This window comes from Callithrix jacchus, chromosome 14, assembly GCF_049354715.1.
Source record: "Callithrix jacchus isolate 240 chromosome 14, calJac240_pri, whole genome shotgun sequence".
NCBI classification, from domain to species: domain Eukaryota; kingdom Metazoa; phylum Chordata; class Mammalia; order Primates; family Cebidae; genus Callithrix; species Callithrix jacchus.
In genome coordinates, this window is record NC_133515.1 from 70,525,024 (window position 1) to 70,541,936 (window position 16,913).

General features: G+C 46.2%; 1 protein-coding gene across 1 annotated transcript in view; it reads right to left on the bottom strand.

Annotated features, from left to right (window-relative positions):
- The window catches only part of SLC3A1 (solute carrier family 3 member 1), a 53,875-nt gene extending 37,169 nt beyond the window's left edge, over positions 1-16,706 (bottom strand). The window contains exons 1-4 of the mRNA XM_002757805.6: positions 16,207-16,706; positions 7,336-7,515; positions 6,661-6,815; positions 793-918 (exon numbers count right to left, since the gene is read on the bottom strand). Of these exons, the coding sequence (XP_002757851.1) occupies positions 793-918; positions 6,661-6,815; positions 7,336-7,515; positions 16,207-16,630 (885 nt within the window). The 5' untranslated portion in view covers positions 16,631-16,706. The remainder of the gene's footprint in view (positions 1-792; positions 919-6,660; positions 6,816-7,335; positions 7,516-16,206) is intronic.
- Between the last annotated feature and the right edge of the window lie 207 nt (positions 16,707-16,913).

A 16,913-nucleotide genomic window follows, 5' to 3' on the forward strand; every position in this document is an offset into this window, starting at 1 on the left:
CACCTCAAGACCTTTACATTTGTTCTTCCTTCTGCCTGAAATTCTCTTCCCCCAGATAGTCACGTAGTTCCCTTTCCCACCTCAGGTTTTTGTCCAAACGGCATCTCATCATAAGAAGGCATCTCCTACACACCTTATACAGACGAGCCACTTTTACTTGGCACTCTGATGTCCCTTCCCCTTGGCCTTCACCCCCACCTGACATACGTATGTATATTCAGTGGTTAATTGCCTGCTTTCCCTTCAGTATATTGGAGACTTCTTGAGAGTAAGGCTTCTTTTATTCAATGCTGCATTCCCAGTGCTTAGAACAGGGCCTGGCATGGGGTAGGCAATATGTTAATACTTACTGACTGAGTATAGAAGTGTTGCGCACGAGCTATCTAAGCTTCCAAAGAGCCCGATAAGACAAAAATTGCCACCAACTGTGTCTCATAGATGAGACAGCTGAGACATGAAAGCCAAATAACTCATCAAGAGGCCCACTGCAGATGCAAGAGCCAAACTCCAAATGGTCCACCTCCCTGCACCAGCTCAGTGTCACAGGCGGCAGGACAACTTGGAGCTAGGGTGGCAGGTTTTTCTGACCCCTTCCATTTGCAGCACTCTAGGTTGGATGAAGGAAGGAGCCACAAACATGTCAGAGGGTCTGCATTTGCACCAGACATCTTCATCCCTGATTTTCATTGAGGCTTGATTTTTGTCTGCACAATTATTGTGCAATATGAAGTGTTTCAAGTAACTACCTAAACCTCCATTAACAGAGAAGTCTGTGTGGGCATCTATACTCACTTTTATTTCTTCTTGAACGTCAGGATTGCGGAAATTTAAATCAGGCTGCTCTTTCATAAACTGGTGAAAATAACATTGGTTTCGCACTTCATCAAAGTGCCAGCTGGAGTTTCCATATACACTTAACTGGCAAACAAAGAAAACAGCACATCAGGTACATATGATGGCATTGCCTGCAAACAAAGATCATTGCCCTCCCTGGCCGTTTGGAGGCAGAGTATGTAAAACCTGAGAGTCTTCCTTCTATGGAGAGCCATGGGTTAAAGTAACCCCTCCAAATACCCCCAACGCATTGGCTAATGCCTCACAAACATGGTTGCAATGTATTTGCACAGTAGAAGCTGTTTGTAACAACTGCAACAGCAAACCAATGCTCTCAAACCCAAGACAAGGTCAACTTAAGGAACAGACATGACTAATGTATTTTCTTGAAACTTCTGTCCAGGGCGTGAACTCTTGTTTGTGAAGAGAAGCAAAATGGTAGTCAATTTGGAAGAAAGACACTTTCCACTCATCTTGGGGCTTGAGTCCAGATAGACTGGATATTTAAATTGAATCCCCAGAAAATTATTGGAATCCTTCACTTGAAATCTCTACCAGTCTCCAGGAATAAAAAGTAACTTTAGGTGTTGGTACTCAGCAATAGCTGACACTGTCACTGGTCTCCTCTGTCTGGAAACACTCACGCTTATGGCCCCATGGTGTGACTCTCTCGGCTGCCCTCCCATGTCTCTGGCCACTCCTTAATTCAACTCTAGAGGCCCTTGAATGTGAGAGTTTCATGGGGCTCTGTCCTAGGCCTTTTGTCCATTTCATGTTAAAGAGAATATCTGGAAAACATTTAAAAACTGGGAGATTTTACATAAATCTTTTTCTTTTGAATTGGAAGACATAGTCACGCTGGGTCCACATGTCTATGGCAACAACGGTCAGGCGCTGAGTAGTAGCTGCTGCCTTTCAAGGAAATGTACTCTTTCCAATTCAATACATAGCCCGCCTGGACACAACCAGGGTGAGAGATTTTTAGTGTACATAACCAATAAGAGATCAGTATCCAGAATACAAAAAGAACTGAAGAAAGCAATTTCAAAGGGATACAGAATCCAAAAGAAAATAGGGGAAAGAAACCAAAAGGAGGTGTTTTCCTGAAATGGACACTCAACTGAATAAATGTAAGGAAAGATGTGCAACATCATTAGGAATTACATAATTACCATATTGAGAATTAGGTACATCATCATTAGTAATTAAATAAATATAAAATTAAGATCTTGGCTGGGCGCAGTGGCGCACGCCTATAATCCCAGCACTTTGGGATGCCAAGGTGGGCAGATCACGAGGTCAAGAGATTGGGACCAACCTGGTCAACATGGTGAAACCCCATCTCTACTAAAAATACAAAAATTAGCTGGGTGTAGGGGTGCATGCCTGTAGTCCCAGCTACTCGGGAGGCTGAGAAGGAGAATCGCTTGAACCTGGGAGGTAGAGGTTGTAGTGAGCCAAGATTGCATCACTGCACTCCAGCCTGGTGACAGAGCAATATTTCATCTCAAAATAAATAAATAAAATAAACGTAAGATCTCAATGTGATACTGTTTGAAGTCTGGGTGGGCATGATAGCTCAATGCCAGTAAACCCAGCACTTTGAGAGGCTGAGACAGGAGGACTGACTACTTGAGGCCAGAAGTTCAAGACCAGCTTGGGCAACATAGAGAGACTCCATATTTCCAAAAATAAAAATAAAAAATTAGCCAGGTGTGATGGCGCGTGCCTGTGGTCTCAGCTACTAAGGTGGCTAAGGCGGCAAGGATTGCTTGAGTCCGGGAGCTTGAGGCTGCAGTAAGCTATGACTGAGCCACTGTGTTCCAGCCTGGGTGACAGAGTGAGACCCTGACTCAAAATAATAATAATTAATAATTTTTAAATAAAAATTACAAAGTTGGGCAATACCCAGAATTAATAAGAACCTGTATTTTTTATACTTCTGTCGGGGATGTAAATTGACACAACCATTCTGATAATTGATTTGACACTATCCTGTAAAGTTGAGCACGCAACATCCTGCACAGCAATCCTAGTTGTTTACCTTGAAGAAGCCCTTGCACATGTGCCCCAAGACAGATAAATGAGAGCATTTAGAGTGACATTGTTCATAATAATAAAAAACCGGAAATAGCCCAACAGCCCATCAACAAAGAGTGGATACGCAAATCATGGATTGTTCACACAGTGAAATACACAACTATGAAAATGTATGAACCATAGATTTACCTGAAACTACATTAATAAATCTCAAAAACAATGAGTGAAAAAGTTAGTTACAGAAGACTATATATACCTAGCATGATACTTCTCATAAAATTCAAAATGGAGGAAACTCAAAAATAATTTTTTTAGAGTCAAAGTCTTACTATATATGGTTATACCGCAAGGTGCTTATCCATCATATACATATGCGTATTCTTAAACATATTAACTATTACATTAGAAAATGTAACCTTGGCCGGGCTCGGTGGCTCAAGCCTGGAATCCCAGCACTTTGGGAGGCCGAGGCGGGTGGATCACTAGGTCAAGAGATCGAGACCATCCTGGTCAACATGGTGAAACCCCGTCTCTACTAAAAATACAAAAAAATTAGCTGGGCATGGTGGCACGTGCCTGTAATCCCGGCTACTCAGGAGGCTGAGGCAGGAGAATTGCCTGAACCCAGGAGACAGAGGTTGCGGTGAGCCGAGATCGCGCCATTGCACTCCAGCCTAGGTAACAAGAGCGAAACTCTATCTTAAAAAAAAAAAAGAAAAAAAGAAAATGTAACCTTGACAGGCTCACACCTGTAGTCCCAGCACTTTGGGAGGATGAGGTGAGCAGATCACGAGGTCAGGAGTTCAAGACCAGCCTGGCCAACATGGTGAAACCCCATCTCTACTAAAAATACAAAAACTAGCTGGGCGTGGTGGTAGGCACCTATAATCCCAGGTATTTGGGAGGCTGAGGCAGGAGAATTGGTTGAACCTAGGAGGTGGAGGTTGCAATAAGCCGAGATCACACCACTGTACTCCAGACTGGGCAACAGAGCAAAACTCCATCTCGGAAAAAATAATAATAAAAGAAAATTCAACCTTGACTATAGTGGAGAACTAACAAAGCGATGGAAAAACTAGATGACAAAAAAAGGCAGCTGCGAACATTCTATAAGCAAGAAATGATATGGTTTAAGACATAGGAGCAAATTTTAAAGTAGACTGTCTCAATCCCATCCTTAGCCCAGTCATTTACTAGCTGAGTGACCTCAATCGGCGTATCTGCAAAACAGGAATTACACCTAACTCATAGAATTGTAGAGTGGATTAACTAAATTAATGAATATAAAACACTTAGCACAGAGCCTGGCACAGAGTAAGTGTTTTGTAAATGTTTGCTAATGTCATTGCAACTTTAACAAGTCAGTGAACTGGAGGAAACAATGTAAGAGGTGAAACTGCCAGGGCTTGCTGACAGCCTGTTCCTCAGGCTGCATGGTGGTATCATTCACCGAACCTGGGAGACAGAAGGTTGTAGGGAGAAGATCACGTATCACAAAGTTGGTCTGGAAACATGTCAATTCTTAGTGTCTTTGGGTCACCAAAAATTTCATGTTTAAATATTTATGGAGAAGGGGCCGGACGTGGTGGCTCACGCCTGTAATCCCAGTACTTTGGGAGACCAAGGCAGGTAGATCACGAGTTCAAGAGATTGGGACCAGCCTGACCAACATGGTAAAACCCCATCTCTACTAAAAATACAAAAATTAGCTGGCTATGGTGGCGGGCACCTCTGGTCTTAGCTACTTGGGTGGCTGAGGCAGGAGAATCGCTTGAACCCAGGAGGTGGAGGTTGCAGTGAGCCGAGATCCCACCACTACACTCCAGCCTGGGTGACAGAGTGAGACTCCATCTGGAAAAAAAAAAAAAATTATGGAGAAGGTCCAGAAGAGAGAAGGAGGGACTGGAGAAGGGAGAGATGATCCAGAATAAAGGCAGGAGAGAACACAAATCCGAGCAAGGGAAAGCTCTGGTGTGGGACAGAAGTAGAGCTGCCAGATGAAGTACAGAATGCGCAGTTAAATCTGAATTCAGATAATCAACACATATTTTTGAGTATATGTATGGCTCTTGCGGACAGGCACAGTGGCTTATGCCTGTAAATCCCAGCACTTTGGGAGGCTGAAGCAGGAGGATCACTGGAGCCCAGGAATTCAAGACCAACCTGGACAATATATTGAGACCCTTTCTTTACAAAAAATAAAATAAAATATTAGCTGGGCATGGTGGCACACACTGTGGTCCCAATTACTTGGGAGGCAGAGCTAGAAGGATTGCTTGAGCCAAGGAGGCAGAGACTGCAGTGAGCCATGATCAAGCCACTGCACTCCAGCCTGAAAGACAGAGCAAAACCCTGTCTCTGAAAAACTAAAAGTAAAAAAGAATGTATGGTCCATACTAAAAAATGATTTATGCACTGCTTACCCAAAATTTGAATTTAACTGGGCATTCTAAATTTTATTTTTTTTGAGACGGAGTTTCGCTCTTGTTACCCAGACTGGAGTGCAATGGTGCAATCTCGGCTCACTGCAACCTCCACCTCCTGGGTTCAAGCAATTCTCCTGCCTCAGCCTTACCAAGTAGCTGGGACTACAGGTGCGTGCCACCATGCCCAGCTAATTTTTGTATTTTTAGTAGAGACGAGGATTTCACCATGTTGGTCAGGATGGTCTCAATCTCTTGACCTCATGATCCACCCGCCTTGGCCTCCCAAAGTGCTGGGATTACAGGCGTGAGCCACTGCACCTGGCCGGCATTCTGAATTTTTATTTGCTAAACCTGGTCACCCCAGAAAAGAGGAATCTGTCCTCTGTTGTAAAAGGAGTGAAAAAGAAGAGGGTGGGAATGGGGTAGGCATGCTCGATGGTTTCTGTTTTCTCTGTGAAGTCAAGTTTGCTGCTGAGAGTGATAAGATGGGCAGAGGCAGACAGAATGTTTGAAAAGAGGGAAAGAGGGGATGTTTGAAAGGAGGAAGAAAGGGAAGTTGATCCGTTGGAATCAGCAAAACTCTCAAGAAGATTGGATGGCTCAGTTCAGGTGGGGACAATGAAGGTATGATGTCTCCAGGGACTCAGCTACCAAGAAAGTAGATAATTGGGTTCATTCATGGGTGGGGTTTTGTCAGACAGAGGAGACAAAAAGTCAGGAAAGCAAAGGGGCCAGGTGTGGTGGCTCATGCCCATAATCCCAGCACTTTGGAAGGCTGAGGCGGGCGGATCACCTGAGGTCAGGAGTTCAAGACCAGACTGGTCAACATGTTGAAACCCTGACTCTACTAAAAGTACAAAACCTAGCTGGGTGTGGTGACACATGCCTATACTCCTACCTACTGGGGAGGCTGAGGCAGGAGAATTGCTTGAACCCAGGAGGCGGAGGTTGCAGTGAGCCAAGATCATGCCATTGCACTCCAGCCTGGGAGACAAGAGCAAAGCTCTGTCTCAAGGAAAAAGGAAAGAAGGCAAAGGGGTACGGATAGCAGAAAAACAGCTACCAAACTAATGGGACGTGGAATCTCAGTTGGATCTAGTGGGAAGTGAAGGAAGGGTGGAAGGAGAGGCTAGGAGAGAATCTAGGTTTTAATTTGCTAGAACACATCAGCTCTATGATGAAATCTAAATAATAACTGGAAGCCTGGGTAAATAATCATTGGAAGCCTTATTTCTATTTCTTTCAGAAGCGTCCCCCCTTCCCATATTCTATATTCGTTAATTTTTTCCTAAAAGGGTTTTACCAAACCAGTTTAATCACTGCATATCTGCCTTTGTAAATCAGACAAGTTGATACTTACCCAGTTGTTGGGTGGAACGGTTGTGCCATTTTCATGGGTACAGTCATGCCAGATATAATAATCACTGTATTTTCCCATTCGTGTCCGACTCAATTGAAACCAAGTATGTTTATCACTGGTGTGGTTTGGTATGAAATCGATGATTAATTTCAAACCTAATGAGTAAAAAACATTTCAAATGCTAAGAAAGGATTATATTGGAATAACATATGACAAGCTAGGCACGGTGGTGGCTCATGTCTGTAACCCTAATACATTGGGAGGCTGAGGCGGGAGGATTGCTTAAGCCCAGGAGGTGGAGGCTGTAGTGAGCCATGATTGCACCACTGCACTCCAGCCTGGGAGACAGAACAAGACCCTGTCTCAAAAAAGAAAGGAAAGGGGAGGAGAGGGGAGAAAAGGGGAGGGGAGGGGAGAGAAGGAGAAAGGAGGGGAGGGGAGGGGAGGAAAGGGAAGGGGAAGAAAGGAGAGGGGAAAATGGAAAGGGGAAAGGAAAGGAAGAAAGAAAGAGAAGGAAGGAAGGAAAAAAGTAAGGAGCAACAGAGAGGAAGAAAGGAAGGAAGGGAGGGAGGGAAATATATGACAGTTAAAGGGAAGAAATGCTTTAAGTAAGCATTTGAAAAAGTGCTTCTCTCAACCCTCACCTCCATCCTGCCCACTTTCCATTCAACTTACCTTTATCATGTATGGCTGCAACCAGATTCTCAAAATCAGTCATTGTTCCAAAAATGGGATCAATTTCCCGGAAATCTTCAACACCATATCTAAAATCTTTAAGGGATGACTTATAAAATGAAGTAATCCAAACAGTTTTTACATTTAAAGCTGTGATGTAATCCAGTTTATCTTGAATACCTGAAGAAAAACGTCAAAGTCATGAATACATCCTACTCTGTTTTAAAGGCCAAAAAAAAAACACAAAAAACAAAAAAACCCAAATATACCTAAGATACAAATATTTACATGAAGGCAAAAACACTTAGAATTTTGTTAAACTTGAGTATAATTCAAATAGGAAGATCTAGCTCTACAAAAAACATCAAATTAGGCTGGGTGCAGTGGCTCATGCCTGTAATCCCAGCACTTTGGGAGGCCAAGGCAAGAGGACACCTGAGGTCAGGCATTCAAGACAAGCTTGGCCAACATGGTAAAACTCCATCTCTACTAAAAATACAAAGATTAGCTGGGTGTGATGGCACAGGCCTGTGATCCCAGTGATTTGGGAGGCTGAGGCAGGAGACTCGCTTGAACCGGAGAGGCAGGGGCTACAGTGAGCCGAGATCACACCATTGCACTCTAGTCTGGGCGACAGAGCAAGACACTGTCTCATTCAAAACAAAAACAAAAACATCAAATTAGTCATCTAGCAGTAACCGACGACTTTTAACATAGCATTAAAAAAATCTGACTTATTCATATTTTATATTTAAAGCAAGACTATGTTATTGTTCATTTATTCTACATGTGGTTTTTGAGGAGCTAATCTAGGCCAGCTGCTGGGCTAAGTGTCAAGGAACAGGGAAGAATAGCACTGGCCCCTGTTGGTCACATGGTCTACACTGTGCTGCCCTGTCTAAGAGCCATGTGCCGCACGTGGCTCCTGAGCACTTGCAATGTGACTAGCTGGAATTGACATGTGCTGTAAGGGAACAACATGCATAAGATTTTCAAGACCTTGTACAAAAAGAATGTCAAAATCTCATTAATATTTTTATACTGGGCTGGGCATGGTGGTGCATGCCTGTAATCCCAGCACTTTGGGAGGCAGAGGTGGGCAGATTGCTTGAGCTCAGGTGTTCGAGACCAGTCTGGGTAACATGATGAAACCTCATCTTAAAATAAAAAAATAATAATAATACATATATATTTTTATACTGACTGTGTGCTGAAATGATATACTGAATTAAACAGAACATATTAAAATTGATTTCACCTGCTTCTTTTTTCCTTTTTTTAATGTGGCTACTACAAAATGTACAATTTCTTATGTGGCTCGCATTGTACTTCTTTTGGGTGGTGTTGGTCTCAGAAGTGTCCACAGGCAGGGGAAGGATGAAGCCCAGACTGGAGAAGAGCTAAGGAAGAGCTGCAGAAAGTGCTTTAAGGGCACCGAGGCATTGGCCCCTGACCCCCTGGGGCAGAGGAAGCTGATGACTCCTGAGGGTAAGGATAGAGAAGGTCCAGGATGGTGTGGGCAAGGGGAATCAGAGTGAAGGGCTTCCAGGTAGAGCAGAGGAAAAGAAGGAGCAAGCACAGACAGGGCATGTCTAAAAAAGGGTGAGAAGGCTGGGTACGGTGGCTCACACCCATAATCCCAACACTCTGGGAGGCTGGGATGGGTGGATCACTTGAGGTCAGGAGTTCAAGACCAGTCTGGTCAACATGGTAAAACCCCATCCCTACTTAAAAATACAAAAATTATTGGGAGGCTGAGGCAGGTGGATTACAAGGTCAGGAGTTTGAGGCCAGCCTGACCAACATGGTGAAACCCTGTCTCTACTAAAAATGCAAAAATTTGAATATAATTCTAATTTTTGTATTTTGTAAGACACCATCTCAAAAAAAAAAAAAATTAGCTGGGTGCAGTGGTGCATACCTGTAATCCCAGCTACTCAGGAGGCTGAGGCAGGAGAATCGCTTTAACCTGGGAGGCGGAGGTTGCAGTGAGCTGAGATTGTGCCACTGCACTCCAGCCTGGGTGATAAAATGAGACTTCATCCCCAAAAATAATAATAATAAATGTTTTTTAAAAATAAATTATTTAATAAATTATTTGATTTTAAAAGGTGAGAAATGTTGTCGGCGCACGGGGTCTGGAGAAGGCGTACAACCACAACATGGAAGGCAAGTTTGTGCCAATATTTGAAGAATCTTTTTTTCTACTCTCAGACTACCTTTGTGTTTGGAAAACTCTGTCCCTGTTGTGAAAGCTCTTCCCCCCACCCACACACAAAGAGGCTCCCTTATCTTTCACTCTACATACCGTTCTGGCCTTCCTGCCCAGCTGCAGCCACCTCCCGCCCAGCAACCGGCTGACCAATCACCACCTGCCTCATCAGCTCTCCCCAGCTTCCCACCGCCCGGCAGTTTAAACTGACCAACCGTTGCCCGCCACCTCGGCTCTCCCGGCCTTCCCACTCCCTCGGCCCTTCAGCCCCCTATAAAAGAACCCTGCTCCTCTGAGCGGGCGTGGCCATTTTCCTGTTCTTCCCGGCTGGTCCGCCCAGAGGCTCTTTCCTCTCAATAAAGCCTGAACTTAAGACTTTCTTCTAACCTGTGGCCCAGTTTTTTCTGAACGAGCTCTGTCTTCCCGTAGAGGGTAGGTCGGACAAGTGGTGCCGAAACTCGGGAGTTGGGGCCGCTGGCCCGGCCACAGCCCCCTCCCCCGACCTACCCAACATTGGCCCTGCCACCTCTACGCTCCGATTAAGGTAAGCCAAGCTTTTTCTTGCTTTACCTTCCCCCCCCCCCCACGGCACGGTGCAGTTGCTCCCCTCGGCGTTCCACACGGACTCCTCGCCTAGTCTCGGCCGAGCCAAGGAAGTCCTCTGTTCCGGCTCCAGGAGCCTTCCGAGGGGTAGCTGCCAGACGGGGGACGCCCCTCTGACCGCTTCCCTAACCGTACTTAAGTGTACTCCAGGGAATTTGCAACGAAAGGGGACGCCTTTTCTTTGCATCTACCCAACCGCGCCGGAGGGTCTGTAGCTGCGCCCGCCATGGGAAATTCGGAGTCCAAAATACCTTCTAGCACCCCCCTTGGGTGCTTGCTGCGAAATTTTACCAAATTGGGATACTCCCAAACCCTCAGAAAGAAAAGGCTTGTCTTCCTGTCCCAGGTGGCTTGGCCCCAATACAAACTCAGTAACCAGTCACATTGGCCCCCGACTGGCACTTTCGATTTCAATACCCTCCGAGATCTCAACAATTTTTGTCGCTGCACGGGAAAAGACAATGAAATTCCTTACGTTCAGGCTTTTTGGGACCTCTGTACCCACCCTGACCTATGTTCTTCCTGCTCCACCTACCAAATCCTCTTAGCTCGTACCCCTCGTAAATCTTCCTCCACTACCTCTCCCCCTCCCTACTCCTCACCGGAAGATCTGCCTGAACATTTGTCCCCTCCTGCCAACCTCGGCAACCAGTCGCCATCAACAGCACGCCCTTCCCCCACTCCCTCTGCACCTCCTACCTCAGAGGACATGCCTCGCTCTTCCTCTACTCCCTCTGGGCCCCCTCCCTTGGAGGCCGCACTTCCTCTTGCCTCCCCGGTGGCGGCCCACACCCGCTCTCACCAACCAACTATCCTGGCCCCACTCCGAGAAGTAGCAGGCACTGAAGGCTTTAGTCAGGGTCCATGTTCCTTTTTCACTCCAAGACCTGTCCCAAATTGAGAAACGTTTAGGATCCTTCTCAGCCGACTCGTCCACCTATATTAAGGAATTCCAATACCTCACTCAAGCCTACAGCCTCACTTGGCATGATATTCACGTTATCTGTACCTCCACTCTCACTTCAGAAGAGCACGAGCGCATCCTAGCGGCAGCCAGACACCAAGCAGATAAGATCATGCTATACATAACCAGATCCCCCTAGGCCCCGAAGTAATCCCAAGTGAAGACCCCCAATGGGACTATCAGGCTAGTCGAGGGTCTGATATACCCAAGAGGGACCACATGATTAGATACCTCCTCAGAGGAATGGATATTGTATCTAACAAAGTTGTAAACTATGATAAACTAAGAGAAGTCACCCAACTACCCGATGAAAACCCTGCCCTGTTTCTCACCTGTCTTCAAGACGCCCTTACCTGCTTTACTCGCCTAGACCCAGCCTCACAAAACGGGGCGACTGTCCTAGCATCTCATTTCATATCTCAGTCCGCCCCTAATATCTGGAAAAAACTGAAGAAGGTAGGAGATGGCCCCAAAATCCCTATACAGGACTTGGTAAAAATGGCCTTTAAAGTATTCAATGCCAGGGAAGATGTGGCTGAGGCTGCCCGCCAAACTCGCATGAAGCAGAAAGTCGCTCTACAGACCCAAGCCCTAGTAGCAGCCCTTCAGCCGGCAGAAATAACAAGGGTAAAGCAAATACCTGCACCCCTCCCGGGGCGTGTTTCAAATGTGGAAAAGAAGGGCACTGGTCAAAAGCCTGACCCCAGCCATGGCCTCCTACCAAGCCCTGCCCTATTTGTCAGCTCATGGGACACTGGAAGTCGGATTGCCCTAACTCACCTTAGGCCTCAGTTCCTCAAAACTCTGGCATGAGGGGGCAGCAGGGTAACATCCCCCGGAGCCAGGCTTCTGCCTCAGCTGGTCAGGAGCCAGGCATTCAGGAATCTCCAATCCCAAAGCTATGAGAGTTCAGGGATGATTAACAGGGCCCTGGCTCCTCAACCTCATTTACCCTTGCTGAGCCCAGGGTCATGCTCCAGGTAGCGGGTAAGAGCATACACGGGGGCTACCTACTCCATTCTTCCCTCCTTTTCAGGCAAAACCACCCCTTCCCAGGTCTCTGTTATAGGAATTGATGGGTCCCCCTCCACTCCTCACCAAACTCCACCCTTAACCTGTCTGTTTGGCTCTTCCATTTTTACCCACTCCTTTCTAGTCATTCCCTCTTGCCCTGTACCTCTCCTAGGGTGAGATATCCTAGTAAAATTGCAAGCTACCATTACTTTTCCACACACAGAGACCTTCCTCTTACCCCTCATCGCCAACTCACTTTCCCCCCTTCCTCCGGCTGAACTCCTCCCTGACGTAAATCCCAAAGTATGGGATACTGATACCCCCACTGTAGCCTCACACCACAAACCCATACTCATACACCTAAAAGACCCCACAGCCTTCCCTTCTCGCCCTCAGTTTCCTATCTCCAAAGTTCACCGCCTCGGCCTCCTACCTATCATAAATAAACTGAAAGCTCAAGGACTACTCATTCCTGCAAACTCCCCCTGCAACACTCCCATTCTGCCTGTGAAAAAGCCCTCAGCTGGATCAAAGCTTCCCCCACAGCTTATAAAACCGCAGGAGTTGTAGCCAAGCACCTCGTCCGGGACATCATCCCCGATTCGGCCTTCCTTCTACCATCCAGTCAGACAACGGACCTGCCTTTATTTCTAAGATCACCACTGCTGTTTCCACATCCTTAGGGATTCAGTGGAAACTGCATGCAGCCTACCATCCCCAATCCTCGGGCCGCCATCGACAATTCTGCAGAATCTTTAGCCTCTCTCCAAAGACAGATCACCTCAGTGGCTCAAGTTGCCCTACAAAATCGCTGGGCGTTAGACCTCCTCACCGCCGAGCGAGGAAGAACCTGCATCTTCCTACAAGAAGAGTGCTGCTACTACATTAATGAATCCGGCCTAGTAGGAACCCGAATCAAGAACCTCCAGAAACTTAAAGTTAACCTGCAGAATCAAAAATTCTCGGCTGAAGCCACAGCATAGTGGTCTTCCTCTATGTATACCCTCTTGTCCCCGTTGCTTGGGCCTCTGATAGCTGTTTGCCTAATCTTACTTATTGCTCCTTGTTTTCTACAGTTCCTACAACTGCACTTTCAAGAACTAACTCAAGTCACCATCCACCAGATGCTGCTCCAACCTTACCCCGAACAAGTGCTGGAAGCAGACCTCTCCCCGAACATCCAGGCTCCTTAAGAAAAGAAACCTCTTCAAAACCCCCGTCGACCCTTGTCAGCAGGAAGTAGCCAGAGAGACAACTGACGCCCCTGACCCCCCTCCCTTTTCTTTTCTTTTAAGGAGTCGGGAATGTTTGGAAAACTCTGTCCCTGTGTGAAAGCTCTTCCCCCCACCCCCACACAAAGAGGCTCCCTTATCTTTCACTCTACATACCGTTCTGGCCTTCCCACCCAGCTGCAGCCACCTCCCGCCCGGCAACAGGCTGACCAATCACCACCTGCCTCATCAGCTCTCCCCAGCTTCCCGCCGCCCAGCTTCCCGCCGCCCGGCAGTTTAAACTGACCAACTGTTGCCCGCCACCTCGGCTCTCCCGGCCTTCCCACTCCCTCGGCCCTTCAGCCCCCTATAAAAGAACCCTGCTCCTCTGAGCGGGCGTGGCCATTTTCCTGTTCTTCCCGGCTGGTCCGCCCGGAGGCTCTTTCCTCTCAATAAAGCCTGAACTTAAGACTTTCTTCTAACCTGCGGCCCAGTTTTTTCTGAACGAGCTCTGTCTTCCCATAGAGGGTAGGTCGGACACTTTGAACTTGCTAAATTTGGAATTTTTCTCTTGTTCACTTATATAGGAGACCAGAAATTTATACAGAAGAGAATTCTAGGCATGTCTGAGAAAGACATGGAAATGAAACTTCATATTAGGAACTTCGTAGGATAATCAGCAGATAATGTGTTTTTACTTTTAGTTCAGAGTCTTAAATGCATATTCAGCAACTTGAGTCTAGTATTCAATCTCCAGGATTTTTCAGTGTAATCTCGATGTGGCATCCTTGAATCAGACTGTCAGAGGCCACACAGCAGGCTGAAGGTCACTAATTCCAAAGTGCAGAGTCACCTGACACCTGACACCTGGGCTCTTCCCCTATAATCTCTGTACCCCAATTTTCCCATATGAGTAGCTTCAAGGGAGAGAAGACAATCACCAAAAACAGACTTGAAGCTGGAATGGGATCTTCACAATAACAACAACAAAATCCCCTCAACCTCAAAGACAAATACCTATGTATTGTAGGAAGTAAACCCTTCCTCCAGGAACAGGTATTGGAAATGACAAATGTCAGAGCTAATTATAATCTAGAAGGAAATCCTAGCACTTTGGGAGGTCAAGGCGGGCGGATCACGAGGTCAAAAGATTGAGACCATCCTGGCCAACATGGTGAAACCCTCGTCTTTACTAAAAATACAAAAAATAGCTGGGCATGGTGGCACGTGCCTGTGGTCCCAGCTACTCTGGAGGCTGAGGTGGAAGAGTCACTTGAATCCAGGAGGCAGAGTTTGCAGTGAGCCGAGATTGTGCCACTACACTCCAGCCTGGTGACAAAGCAAGACTCATTCTCAAAAAAAAAAAAAAAAAAAAAAAAAAAAAGAATCTAGAAGGAGATTAGGAAGGGAAGGTAGGGCCAGAAAGTGGTAAATGTATCTCTGGAATTAGGACTTTAGGTGTATCATAGCATGATACCTGTAATCCAGGAAAAGCTCCATAAATAGGAAAATGTCTGCTATTATTGCTCAGAGAGAATAAAAGGAACATGCCTTAAAATGTCTTTAAAACATTGCTTTTGCTAAGCACTCACTGTGCAAAAGGCAGCAGGTAATAGGTCATGTGTCAGGGAAAGGGAGTCACTCAAGGCAGGATTAAAGGATGCTAGAAACACATCCAAAGCAGAAGAGCCTGGGGTGGGGAGCCTATTGTCTGATTAGGGAGGCTAAAGGAAGAATAATGAAAGCAATGAGTTTGAGCTGCACCCTGAAGGACAGATACACGCTTCTTCAATGAGTGACAATGCAGGATGATTTTTTAAAAGAGAATGATACAGCCAGGCACAGTGGCTAATGCCTGTAATCCCAGCACTTTGGGAAACCAAGGCCGGCAGATCACCTGAGGTTGGGAGTTCAAGACAAGCCTGACCAACATGGAGAAACCCCATATCTACTAAAACTACAAAATTAGTCAGGTGTGGTGGCGAATGCCTGTAATCCCAGCTACTCGGGAGGCTGAGGCCAGAGAACGCTTGAACCCGGCAGGTGGAGGTTTCGGTGAGCCAAGATGGCACCATTAAACTCCAGTCTGGGCAGTAAGAGCAAAACTCCGTCTCAAAAAATAATAATAATTTTTCACTTCTTTTTTGAGGCAGGGTCTCCCTATGTTGCCTAAGCTGGCTGGTTGAGAGCTTCTGGGCTCAAGCAATTTTCCTACCTCAGCCTGCCAGTGCGACTACAGTCATGCGCCATTACCCCTAGTTAATTCTTTACTTCAATTTTTTACTAATATGGACATGGTTTTAAACAATCCCTAATTCAAGTAATGATGAACACACACTGCTGCACCTTTTCTCCTTCCCTTCCTTTTTAGAATTCAAACTTTAAGCCTCAGCCTATACTTTTTAAAGATATCACTTGATTTATGAATTTAAAAATATTATTTATGCTCTATTCACTAATAAACTCCAGCCACACAGTCAAACTAGCCACATTGTATACTAGGAAAGCAATTCCCAACTGCCACCCTGACATCTTCAACTATAAATTCCCAGAAACAGGACATAGATTTTAGAAGGAAGGCTGCTCTGTGTAAGAAGTCAGAATTGATGACCAAACAACTATATGTACTTAGTGGGCAATAAATTAAACAACTCATTTGGCTCAAAGGCCGTCAGCAAATAGCCATTCAGCTAGAAAAGAACTGCTGAGTTCTGCGGAGTGATTTTCCAAGAATATCATAAACAAGGAGCAACTTGGCATAACCAGTCATAATGGAATGTGCTTACTGAACAACCCAGGCCTAATTCGGCTCTGAGGAACGAAAGAACCATAAACTAGTCTCATCCTAGCACCCACCCTGAACTGACCTTTCAGATCTCCGTTCCCATCCTTGTCACTGTCCTTGAAAGACCTCGGGTAGATATGGTACATGGGCCCCTCCTGCCACCAGTCTAGGCACTTTGGAGAGAGGGCGATGATGGCTATGGTGGATGCAATGAGCACCAGCACAGAAGCTACGGTGAGCCAGAAGAGGATCTCCCGGGGTACCTGGTAGCGGGCCTGGCCAGAAAACTGGAACAGCACCTCCTTGGGCATCCCCGCGTAGGGCTGGACGCCCTTGAAGTCCAGGGAGGCAAGGATGCTGGTGGTGCTGTGCTGCAGGTTGTCTGCTGAGCTTCCTGGATCCGGGACCTGCTCCAGAATGTCTTCATTATCGACAAAACCGTTGTTTTCCTGGCATCCCTTCATACTTATCCGGATGGAGTCTCTCTTGCTTTTATCCTCAGCCATGTCTCAGGGACTTATGCCTTCGGAGTGCCTTCCTGCAGTAAGGGAGCTGAAAGAATGGCTTGCTGAATGCTTGGTCATGTTAATGAGTTTTACGCGCTTTATAAATAAACCTGGCTGGACAAAGTCCAGCCAAGGAAGAAAGGGTATAAGTATGGAGGTTTTAAAAAAAGATCTCAGGCTGGGCGGGGTGGCTCATGCCTGTAATCAGAACACTTTGAAAGGCCGAGGTGGGAGGATTCCCTGAGGTCAAGACTTTGAGACCAGCCTGGCCAACATGGAGAAA